General features: G+C 41.8%; 1 protein-coding gene across 1 annotated transcript in view; it reads left to right on the plus strand.

The window, feature by feature from the left end:
• Nucleotides 1–9,335: 9,335 nt before the first annotated feature.
• Nucleotides 9,336–13,272, plus strand: part of LOC146069234 (vomeronasal type-2 receptor 26-like) — a 52,604-nt gene continuing 48,667 nt past the window's right edge. The window contains exon 1 of the mRNA XM_083179294.1: nt 9,336–9,586. Within this exon, the coding sequence (XP_083035420.1) occupies nt 9,336–9,586 (251 nt within the window). The remainder of the gene's footprint in view (nt 9,587–13,272) is intronic.

Below are 13,272 nucleotides of genomic sequence, written 5' to 3' on the forward strand. Positions count from 1 at the left end.
TGCACTACAGGTGTAATTAGAAACTTCTAGTACATGCAACAATACAATACAGATGTAATCAGCAACTTATAGTACAGGCAACAATGCAATATAGATGTAACCAGCAGCTTGTAGTATATCCAACAATACAATACAGATGTAACTAGCAACTTCTAGTATATGCAACAATGCAATACTGTTGAAATCAGCAACTTCTAGTACATGCAATAATGCAATACTGTTGAAATCAGCAACTTCTAGTGCATGCAACAATGCAATACAGGTGTAATCAGCAACTTCTAGTACATGCAACAATGCAATAAAGATTTCATAAGCAATTTCTAGTACATGCAACAATGCAATAAAAATGGTATCAGCAACTTCTGGTACATGCAACAATGCAATACAGGTGGAATCAGCAACTTATAGTACATGCAACAATGCAATACAGGTGGAATAAGCAACTTATACTACATGATCATTGCAATACATATGTAATCAGCAACTTATAGTATATGCAACAATGCACTACAGATGCAATCAGCAAATTATAGTAAATGCAACAATGCAAAATAGATGTAATAATGACTGGTCAAATTACTAGCAACAGTGCAATGAAAGAAAGATAACCCACCAAGATGAAAGTTGAACTTATATAACAGAACTCAGCAGACAGGAAACTCAGGGACTGAATGACTAGGTTTAAGTTGAACTATCCCTGGCCCATAGTGCACAACTGACTGAACTAAATAGCCTGAATATGCCGCAGCTGTTCCCAATCTCCAGGCAGGTCCCACCCAGCTGGGAGGTTCAAAAATTCTTGCCTGGCAGCATGATAGATGTGCTGGCCTGTTGCCTAGCAATGGCTATGTGAAAGCGCAACAAGATAACTTATGCTATCAGTCGATACTCCCGTCGCACAAGAGCTGTCTCACACGGGATGAACCACCTCTGGAGACCCAACCAAACACAGTAGATGGAACTGCAGAAGAATGAAAAACAAACCTGTCAACCTCAACGGTCTACACAACAGATTGATGAGTGCCATGGGCACACACAGGTGGCTTCACCGGTTAGGTGAAAGTCATCATTGGCACAAGGCCTCAGCCATCCTAACTTCACCTATTCGCACTCTCGCACGTAGGTGGTATGTGTGGCTCTCTCAAGGGCAAGACACACACACAGTGATATAACTTACTTGAATAATACTTGTCACCTTGCTAGGGTATCCCTGCACCTGGGAAAAATGAAGAAACACAACATTCGCTCTACAAACTACACTAGCGTAAATAGGACTAACCTGTCCCTGCTATAACACAATCACACACTAGGCTGACCTTAAAACAACAATTGGTACTTACAGTACTCTAACTAACAGGGCATGCAAGGAAAACAATCATTCAATGACAAAAACAACTTTATCAGATTACACCAGGAAGTGTGCGTGTGTGCGGTATTGAACCCCCTGGAGATAGTATGCGGCCTGACAGGTACAGGGCTCCCTTGGAACAGACACCGGTACCTGAGTAGACAGCTGGATATCCCAGTGTAGGAACCGGTGAGAAGGGACTACCAAAATACGCCCCCTTACCCCTCTATGCACACACGGAAGGAAACTGCAGCTCCTCCTTTCCCTACTCCAGCCTAGACCCAGGAAGAGCTGCCGCGAAGCCCACTGTTCCTAAGGCCAGGACTTTTTCAGGAGTGTGCACTGACTTGTTTTGATTGCCTATCACCCTAACAGTGTGAGGGCAATTCTAAAATTGCTGACAGCCTCCTATAAACCTAAAATGGCTGACAACCTCCTTTAAACCTAAAATGTCTGACAGCCCTCTATGGCGAACAGGCCCAATGCCTGGAATGGGACAGAGGCATTCTGGCCTAGTTCTGGGGGCACAGGCAGGATGCCTGGGTATGGGGGCACAAGCAGGAGGCCTGGGTATGGGGGCACAGGCAGAAGGCCTGGGTATGGGGGCACAGGGGTGAGTATTTTTTACAGGTCCCCATGGCGTTCTACTGGACAAGTGGTCCAATCGGCCATGGGTCAAGATAGTTAAATATGTGTGTAAGAGTGTGTATGTTTGTTAAACTTTCACAGTGTGTGTTTGTGTTTTTATTTGAATTTTTGGAGCTAAGTTATACAGGAGTTAAACAGAAGGGAAACATAATGAGATCAATGGAGAATAATCTGTTAGCTAACTCTACTCCTATTGACTGCTTTAATCTATCTACTCTCTGGGTACTATCCTGACTGTATCATACACCCAACTGTCTGGACCACCTTCAGGGAGCAGCAGATGATATTTGTAGCAAGAAGGGAGAACCCTTCTTGCTACAAATATCATCTGCTGCTCCCTGAAACATGTAAAATCTAATTCCATTACTTTTATATTGAACTTACCACGAGGAGAACCACAGGTCCCAGCATGCAGGGCACTGATAGTCCAATAACTGATACACACACACATATTTAAATACAATTTTATTACACCCCACATACATCCATACTCACCTATCTTGATCACATAGGTTTGGTCTACTTCACCATGTAGAATACAAAATGTACCTGTCAAAAAATATATACTCACCATCCACCTGGTGTAGTTATCCACAGGTTAAAAATTGCAAAAAACCTGATTCCAAAAGGACTGAAGAAGCTGCCTTCCCCTGAATGCCGGATCTTCACGTGAGTCCTGCACTGTAGGACACAGCAGCCCAGAAGCATCGGTGCATTTCCATTTTCAGATCTCTCCAGAGATGTTCAATCGGATTCAAATCTGGGCTCTGGCTGGGCCACTCAAGGACATTCACAGTGTTGTCCTGAAGACACTCTGTGTCCTTAGAGTCATTGTCCTGCTGAAAGAAGAACGGTCATCCCAGTCTGAAGACTGGAGCAGAGTTTCATCCAGGATTTCTCTTTACATTGCTGCATTCATAATTTCCTCTATCCTAACTAGCCTCCCAGTTCCTGCCCTATCCACACAGCATGATGCTTCCATCACTAAGTATTGGCTTCCATCTGGCCACTCTACCATAGAGGCATGATTGTTGGATTTCTGCAGAGATGCTTATACTTCTGGAAGGTTCTCCGCTCTTCACAGAGGAATGAAGTAGCACTCATAGAGCGACCATCGGGGTCTTGGTCACCTCACTGACTTGGACCCTTCTCCCCTGATTGCTCAGTTTAGATGGCCGGCCAGCTCCAGGAAGAGCCCTGGGGGTTTTGAACTTTTTCCATTTATGGATGATGAGGGCCATTGTGTTCATTGGGACCTTCAAAAACAGCAGATATTTTTCTGTACTTTTCCCTAGATTTGTTACATAGTTACATAGTAGGTAAGGCTGAAAAAAGACTTGCGTCCATCTAGTTCAACCTGGTATCCATTGCTGATTTGGTAGGTTCTGGTATTTTACAGACAAATTATATTTCTTATTTGTACCCATGAATGTTTTTCTCCAGTAAATGTTTGTCCAACTTTGCCTTGAACGCATTTAATGAGCCAGCCGTTACCACCTCTCTGGGAAGAGAGTTCCAGAGTTTGACTGTTCTGACCGTAAAGAAATTCTTTCTACTAGCTGAATGAAATCTTTTTTCTTCTAATCTATACTCATGCCCTCGCGTCCTAGATTCCTTTCTAGTAGAAAATAGGGTGTGTGACAGTTCCTTATATTGGCCCTTGATATACTTGTACATGTTGAGCATGTCCCCCCTTAAACGTCTCTTTTCTAATGTAAATACTGTAGTCCCAAATTGCTTAATCTCTCCCCGTAGCTTAAATTCTCCATTCCCCTAATAAGCTTTGTTGCTCGCCTTTGGACTTTTTCTAATTCTATGATGTCCTTTTTATAGTGTAGGGCCCAGAACTGTACTCCGTACTCTAGGTGAGGTCTCACCAATGCTTTATATAGTGGCATAATTACCCTTGAGTCCCTAGTTTCCATTCCCCTCTTAATACATGCCAGAATTTTATTGGCCTTTTTTGTAGCTACATTACAATGGGCACTACATCCTAGATTGCTGTCTATTTGGACTCCTAGATCCTTTTCAAGTATGGAATTACCCAGTTCCTCTCCGCTAAGGTTGTAACTTGCACACTGGTTGTGTCTCCCAAGGTGCATAACCTTACATTTATCTACATTGAACCTCATCTTCCATTTTTTTGCCCACTCATCTAGAATTGCAAGATCATTTTGAAGCATGGTGACATCTTCTGGTGATTTGATGACTTTGCTAAGTTTTGTATCGTCCGCAAAGATGGATACATTGCTGAGTAACCCTATCCCAATATCGTTAATAAAAATGTTAAACAAAATGGGCCCCAAAACCGAACCCTGGGGCACTCCACTTAGTACCGGTATCATATCTGATACGGCACCATTCACAACCACTCTTTGTTCTCTATTACATAGCCAATTCCCTACCCATCTGCAGATATTTTCACCCAATCCTAGGTTCTCCATTTTATTAATCAATCTCTTGTGTGGGACAGTATCAAATGCTTTAGCGAAATCTAGGAAAATCACATCTACAGCATTTCCATTATCGAGGTTTTTGCTAACCTCTTCATAGAACCCTAGTAGATTAGTTTGGCATGAACGATTTTTCACGAACCCATGTTGGTTAGTACTGAGTAGACGGTGATGATCTAAATATTCCTGGATACCATCCCTTAAAAATCCTTCAAATAGTTTACCCACAATTGATGTTAAACTAACGGGTCTGTAATTAGCTGGATCTTCCTTTTTTCCTTTTTTGAATATTGGCACTACCTCTGCTATTCTCCAATCTTTTGGTACTATACCTGACGATAGTGACTTGCTAAAGATATAATGTAGGGGGGTAGCTAGTTCATCCCTTAATTCCATTAATACCCTCGGATGAATCCCATCTGGCCCTGGTGACTTATTTGTTTTGAGTTTGCTTAGCCTCAGTATTATTTCTTTCGGCGTGAAATCCACAATGAGATCTGGCTTATTTGTCCCGTTTGTGGTAAATGTTCATTCCACAGTCTGCTCTCCCTTAGTAAATACTGATGAGAAGAACTCATTTAACAGTTTCGCTTTTCCCTTGTCCTCAGTAACACTTTTTCCACTAGTATCAGTTAGTGGGCCTATGTTTTCCTTAATTAAACGTTTACTATTTATGTATTTAAAAAACTTCTTTGGGTTGGTTTTGCTTTCAGTGGCTATGCACTCTTCATATAATATTTTAGCTGCTTTGATTACCCCTTTACAAGTTTTGTTTGATTCTTTGTATTTTGCGAACGCCTCCTCATTCAAGTTATTTTTATAGAATTTAAAGGCTCTGGTTTTATTGTTGATAGCTGACCTTACTTCTTTGACCAACCATGGTGGCTTTTTTTTTGTTGAATTTACCTTTAGTTACTTTAGGAATGTATTCAATAGTTAGTGAATCAAGCACCTTTTTTAGAGTATCCCACATTTCCTCTGCATTTTTTCCCTCCATAACCGTTTCCCACCCAATTCCTGTTAGGGCTTCCCTGCCTGAAGACAATCTTGTCTCAGAGGTCTATAGACAATTCATTTGAATTCATGCTTAGTTTGTGCTCTAATTTGCACTGTCAAGGGTGGGACCTTATATAGACAGGAGAGTGCCTTTTCAAATCATGTCCAATCTACTTATTTAACCTCAGGAGGACTACAATTAAGCTGTAGGAACATCTCAAGGATGATCATCGGAAACAGGGTACAACTGTGCTCAATTTTTAGTTTCATGGCAAAGGCTGTGAATATTCAATAATAATGTTATTTATTTATAATAATAATTTAATTTTATATAGCACTTTTCTCCTAATAGGACACAAAGTGCTTGCATTAGCCTTTTACAGCTCAAAATACAAAACAAACTTAACAACTTAACAAGGGACATTAGTGAAATGCTTGGATGAACAGGAAAGTCTTGAGTCTATTTTTGAATGTTTCCAGAGTGGAAGCTTCTCGAACTGAGCGGGGAAGTGAGTTCCATAGAGTTGAGGCCACAGCTCTGAAAGCTCGACCCCCAGATGAATTCAGGGAAATTCTGGGTACTGTTAGTACTTCATCAACCGATCACAGTAATCGAGGAAGAAAATAAGGGATCAGAAGCTGCTGCAGGTACCCTGGGCCCTGATCATGTATAGCTTTAAAAGTCAGTAAGCCATCTTGAAAATTATTCGCCATCTTATAGGCAGCCAGAGTACAGAATGGGTGTTATGTGGCTGGAGTGAGGCTCATTGGTTAATAGCCTGGCAGCTGTATTTTGTACCATCTGCAAGCAGGGCAATTATTTTGCTGGGAGACCGAGGTAGAGGGCATTGCAGTAGTCAAGGTGTGATGATACAAATGCATGAATGACTTTAGGCAGATCTGAGGATATTAAGTGCTTGATTCTGGCCATATTCCTTAGATGATATAATGAGGATTTAATTGTGGTTGATACCTGATGTATAAGTGTCAAGCCACAATCCAGGACAACACCAAGATTCCACACATGTTCCATATTTTGAAGTTCTATACCCCCAAGCGTAAGTCCTGTTGGTTGGCTCTTCTGCAGTCTTGTCCTGTGACATATAATAAGGACCTCGGTTTTATCAGGGTTCAGTCACAGCCAAATGGCACTCATCCACTCCTGGAGCTTAGCTAGACAGCCATTTAGGGTTGGTATTGGGTTCTCAGTACCTGGAGAAAAGGACAGGTATAGTTGTGTATCATCTGCATAACAGTGGTAAACCGGGCCATGACGTCTGATTATTTCACCCAGTGGTGGCATGTAAATAGCAAAAAGCATGGGAGATAATATGGAACCCTGTGGGACACCACATGGAAGTGCCTCTGGTGATGATGAATACACTCCAGATGAAACTCTCTGTGACCTACCAGTGAGAAATGATTTGAACCAGCTTAGAACTGTGCCATCCAACCCACAGAAATTTTTCAGGCGCTGAATTAGAATATCATGGTCCACGGTATCAAAAGCTACTGAGAGATCCAGAAAGATTGAGATTGAGCAGTCACCTCTGTCTCTTGCCACAAGAAGATAATTAAGCACACATACCAGGGCTGTATCAGTGGTGTGTCTTCTCCTGAATCCTGACTGGAATGGATCATAAATATCATGGGCTTACAGGTGGGTTTCTAGTTGAGTTGCTACCACTTTCTCAATAACCTTTCCTAGAAAAGAAAGGTTTGATACCGGTCTGTAGTTGCTCACTGGGTCTAAATTTTTTTTTTTAAGAAGTGGTCTAACAATTGCTTCCTTTAGTGGCTCAGGAAAAATGCCTGTTTGCAGAGAGCGTTGAACTATTTTTGCAAATACAAGGCCGATTATATTCATGCACCCTGTTACCAGCTTAGTTGGGGCAGGGTCCAGGTCACAGGAGGTGGGACGCAGACGTCGGGTTATTTACATGTGACTTCTTATTTTTTTATTTTTAATAAAGTTGCAAAAATCTCCCAAAAACTTTTTTTCACATTGTAATTATGGGGTATTGTGTGTAGAATATTGAGGAAAAAATACATTTATTCCATTTTAGAATAAAGCTGTAACATAACTAAATATGGAAAAAGTGCTGTGAATACTTTTCAGATGCACTTAAAATCAGTGTGTGTGTCAGTTATTGGGCTATTGGTTTTGTAGTAGGACTACAAGTTCCAGTGGGCCCATTAATGTCCTGCATGCAGGGACTTGTTGTTCCTCAAGTCCCAGCATGTGGGGAGTTCTACCACACAGCCCAATATAATTTTTTTACACTTATTTAACACTTTATTTGCTACCAGCCACAGCCCAGGGACTCCAGGGACAGCCCCGGGCTTCAGCATGACATCGTTGGCTGTTTGAGCCCAGTGCTGGTTTAAGAAATATGGGGGATTCCTACTCCTCTTGTCCACCATATTTTGGTAACCAGGACCGGATCAAGAGTGTGGTGCTGGTTATAGAAATATAGGGGGATCTTATTTTTTTATGCTACTGTATTTCTGCAACCGGACTGGCTATATGAGCCTGGAGCTGGTAACTGCTGGGCGGGGGGGGGGGGGGGGGGACCCCACAATTTTTTTGACTTGTTTCATAATTTTTTTTACACAGAGAAACCTGCATGGATCTGACTGATCCTTGCAAGCTTCAGCCAAATTTGCATGAAAAAATAGTATTTTGGAGTCATATTTTTGGCTGAATTACCGGTGGAATTCAGCAGTAGGAATCATAGTAAATGAACATACCACCATAGAACTCATGGTCTTAGGGTTTTTTCACATGCTCCGGCTGATGCCAGGCGGCGAAACTCCGCACAGCCAAAAGTTGTGCCGCACACAGTAGTTAACAATGGACAGCATTGTGTCCTTTCACAAGGGATGTTCACGGCCCGGCCACCGGGTTGCAGCCATATGTCACCCCTGGAAAGGATGGCTGCTAGGCTGTGGCCATCCTGTCTATTATAAACTTCTATGTAAAGCACTGTTTTTTGCCGTGCCGAGTTTTGACACCCAGTGTCTGCCAGAGCCTGTGAAATAGCTCATATTCTATCGATGATGTATTCATTAGTACATCAGAATCCGGCTGAGCTTGCAGTATAAATTAGGGCAAAATGATTCAGAATTACTCACCATCTAATGTTTTTCCCTGTTTGCAGCATCGAGTAAATCTAGAATTACTCAGTGTAAATGGAAAGAAGGAGGCTGCTAATGACGTCAGCAGTCTTCTCTCTAAATGAAGAAAATGCATGATTACTGCCCCCAAAGAGCCACAGGGTTTAAATCACCCTGCGAGCATCCAGCGAAGGCTAGCCTTTGCTGGCTGTCTTCATATGTGCGAGCTGCCGCACTCTTACTGCCGACCATGCGCATCGCTCAGACTGCTCAGTGGCAGCAGCCTCCCTCCCCAGCGCAGCACACACTGCTGTGTACTGGTGTTTTTTAAAAGGGGTAGTTGATTATCACTTTAAAGAAAAGCCCACGTTTGGCTGCCGGGACATTCTATCTGGCCCAAAGTCTGTGAGTCAACTGTATCCCAGTCTTAGGACAGTTGCCTATATTTGGATTCAACACACATGAGGGCCTGCACAGACCCTTCTCCAAAATATGATGAACACATAAATAGAAGAACAAACAGTAAAAACTTTGCAGTCAGGCTTACTGTACTAACTGTTAATAGTATGCAAAACAACAATATATATATATATATATATATATATATATATCTTCTTTCTGTTTGATCTTTTCAAACAGAAACAGTCTAAATATAATTCCCAGGCATCTCTCTCGCTCTCAGGTCTATATAAGATGAGCAGTTACCTGCAGGACTCAGCAGCCGCACACTGTGTCTGGAATACCACCTGCATGGTTACTATATGTGTCCGTCTATGGAACAGCCCCATTGCTCAGTGATGTTTGGTGAATTCACTCTCTGTAAAGCAATATCCTGTCTCCTCGCTCTGTCTCTGATGCACTGTGAGATATTACGCTCAGGACCTCAGTGTTTTATCAAGCAGGATAAATATCCTTTATTTAATACCAAGTATACCCAGGATGGAGACATTATTATTGGTGGAATATTCACCGTCAGCTCTGGTTACAGCCTTGTGTCTTCAGGTGAAAATTTCTTGTGTTACCTGTAAGTAATCTCTGTGCCAACATCTTAAATAACTGTGTGCAGAACATTCATGATCATGTGTAGAATGTGAGTCAGAAGCATACACCTGTATTGTTGCTGTAAGTGGTAGCTACATACTGGCTGTTCTTGTGCGACTTGGGGGTGGGTGCTGACATCATGTGACTTTATCCACCCACCCTAAGCAGGCAAGGGGATGCCTATGTTCACTAGGGTCCACCCAGGGCTATTGTTCAGCAGGCTCAAGCAGGAACTGAGGTCCTTATTCTAGTTCACTCTTTCTTACAAAATATTTCTTAAATGGACAAAACCATGTGCCCTGCAGATGAGGCAGGTGTTACTTGTGCAGAGATAATTAGATTTGGGTGGGGTTTTACACCTGCCTCACCTGCAGTGCACATGGTTTTGTCCATCTAAGAAATATTTTGGCAGAAAGAGTGAACTAGAATCAGGGCCTCAGTTCCTGCTGGAGCCTGCTGAAAAATAGCTCTGGGTCCACCCAACATTTCATGCCCACTAAACGCTGGGCAGAAATGTGTGCATGTACAAAATGGGTCCTGAGTTCACATCTCATAAATGTGAAAGCCTCTGCCTGATTGACAGTCAGAGGCATTCTTGGTAAAGGATGGGGGGTGGAGCATGGATGGACTTTGGGAAAATGGGTTATCATGTCCGGGAAATGTTTCCTTGGCCTCACAATGGGACAGATGTATTAAGCCTGGTGAAGAGATAAACTGGAGATAAAGTGGAAGGAGATAACGCAACAGCCAATCAACTCCCAACTGTCATATTTCAAACACAGCTGATTGGCTGGTGCTTTATCTCCTTCCACGTTAACTCCAGTTTATCTCTTTGCCAAGCTTAATACATCTGCCCCAATGCCCCTTGCAATGGCGATCCTGCATATGACTTACTTAGGCTAGCTGCCGCAGTCCCCATATGTGGCTACATTTTTTGGGGGTTGTACATTTTTTTAGACACATGAATAGTATTTTTGGGACAGTGTTCAAAAGTCTGAATATTTGTACAATATGGAATATAATCAGCGCTTAGCCCAGATCAACCCAGGGCTCCTTTTATTTTATTTTACTTAATGTAAACTTATATACCTAACCACGTATTTGTAGATAAACACAATTATATCTCCCTATATATTAAGAAATAAAAAAATAAAAAAATATATATATATACAAAAATAAAAATCTCTTAAACATGGAAAGGTTCTAGCAGCGTGAAAACAGGGAAATGCCAATTCCCAGAAGGTATCAACACAAGAAAACAAAAGATATAACAACACGCTTAAATCAATATATTGAAATATATGAAAAATAATAACATTTATTAAACAAATATATGTCACTGGCCAGTGATAAAAACAAACATTTTGAAATAAATAGATATGATGCTAATTAGTCCATTGATATTGAATGGCTATTGATTTTTTGAGCACTGTCCGCAGTAAGTTGAGATAAAAATCTATTCATAATAATAATAAAAAATAAAAAATTATGTTATCCACTGCACATGCGCAAACACAATACATCGGCCATCTGACCAAACAGCCATCTGACTCAAACAGAATAAGGGCCATAGCATGGTATTTTAAGAGCTTAATATGTTAATTCCCATTAAAACCCATTAAAACCTTGAACCTGTAATACATAACTAAACCATGTAAAACTCATTTACCAGTAACATAATATGTAAGCCTTAGCTTAAACCCGTATCTAATAATTAAAGACATGGACACAGTACGTCTTGGCTAACAGGTCACAGCTTTTTACTCCAATCATTAATTGACTTTAACGAGAAAAAGGTGGCCAACAGACTAATATCTGCAAACCCTCTCTTGCTACAGGTATCCTTCCTTCTCTGTTCAAACATGCAGTGATTGCTCCCATTCTGAAAAAACACAATTCTGACCGTAACTATCTAACTACCTTTCCTCTCAACTCCCATGCCTCTCCAAGCTACTCAAGAGACTTGTCTACTCTCGCCTCACACACTTTCTTAACTCTCACCCTATTAGACCCACTTCAGTCAGGTTTTTGGTCCCAACACTCCACTGAGACAGCACTGACTAAAGTGCTGAATGATCTGGTAACTGCCAAGTCTAAAGGCCATTACTTACTTATCATTCTTCCGTATTTTTCTGCTGATTTTGACTCTGTTGACCACTCTCTCCTTATACAAACACTGCACTCCCTAGGTCTAAATGATATAGCTCTATCCTGGTTCTCATCCTACCTATCTAATCACTCTTTCAGCGTTGGCTTGTCTGATACCACCTCATCTTCACTACCTCTGTCAGTTGGAGTACCACAAGGCTCAGTTTTAGGTCATCTGCTCTTCTCAATCTATAACTCATCTCTTAGCAAACTAATCAGCTCTTTCGGAATCCAGTATCACTTGTATGCAGATGACACTCAAATCTATCTATCAACCCCAGAGTTGTCACCAGTGGTTGTGGCCCATGTCTCTGAATGCCTCTCTGCCATGTCATCTTGGACGGAGATGAGATTTCAAGGTGAAAAAGTCCCCAGTGGAGGGAGGAAACGCGTTGGTGAATTTCTGCAGTTAACACATGAGGAGACAGGAGACGGAGGAGCCGGTGACCGATGAACCAGAACGCCCAGCTGATTGCCAAATTTGGGACCACGGTTCATGGCTGTGTGGAACTGTTAATGATCAGTTCCTCTGCATTCGATAATTAACAGCAACTCCGTGTGAAACTTGTCACTTTACACTTTATTCAATAGTGCCTTATTCCAGCATTTTAAACTTGTCATTTGTGGATGTTTTTAACTTTATTGTCATTAAATTGTGTGTGAAACGTTCTTCACTATCATATTTAAATCTTTTTTTGCATGTGTGGGAGAGGAAATACTGCATTGAAGATTCAGAATGCCAGAGAGGTTATGTTCCAACTTTTGGTGTTTAGGTGATTTGGTGAAGGTTTGAGAGACCTTAAAGTAACATACACCAATCGGCCTCGCTACCGATAGATCCACTACCACTTGTGTTAAGAAGATGTCATCTTGGATGTCTTCTCCCTATCTCAAACTTAACATTTCCAAGACTGAATTAATTCTATTCCCACCAACCAGGAGCAGTTACCAGCCTGCATTTGCTGCCGTGTGAACAAGCCCTGGTGAAACGTACGTCATCCTCGTCGATCACGTGGGCGCTCACATGACCGGCTGTCCGTCTCCGTCCAGCCGAGAAGCACAGCTACAGCAATGAGGAGACGCCGCATCTGCGTCCAGACCCGGTAATCAGACCCCCAAATGGTGCGGACGGTAGACTCCCAACAGAGTCCCGCTTGTATCCAGTGGGGTATTGGTCCGCTTGTGAGTACATTAACCCTGTCCTCTCTGTGATTGTCCTCATGAACGCTACTTTGCTTTTGATCTAAAGTGGAAAGTCTATACCTCCTCTACTCAGAATTAGCGTGCATACTAAAATATAGCCATTCCTTTGTGTGCCCAGTTTGCCCTAACCTCCTTGATATTATTAGGGGTGCCGCCATTTGGGAGTACAAGCAGTTTTATTTGCGGGCATATCAGCATTTAATATCACTGTGGTATGAAAGGAATAGCACAAATGATTACACGTTCATTTTGAGATCACGATATGATAATTCAGTTTGCCTGCAGAAACGTCAACTATTGAGGATAGCACAGAGATAC

The sequence above is a fragment of the Crinia signifera genome, chromosome 1 (genome assembly GCF_055691185.1).
Source record: "Crinia signifera chromosome 1, ASM5569118v1, whole genome shotgun sequence".
Taxonomy (NCBI): domain Eukaryota; kingdom Metazoa; phylum Chordata; class Amphibia; order Anura; family Myobatrachidae; genus Crinia; species Crinia signifera.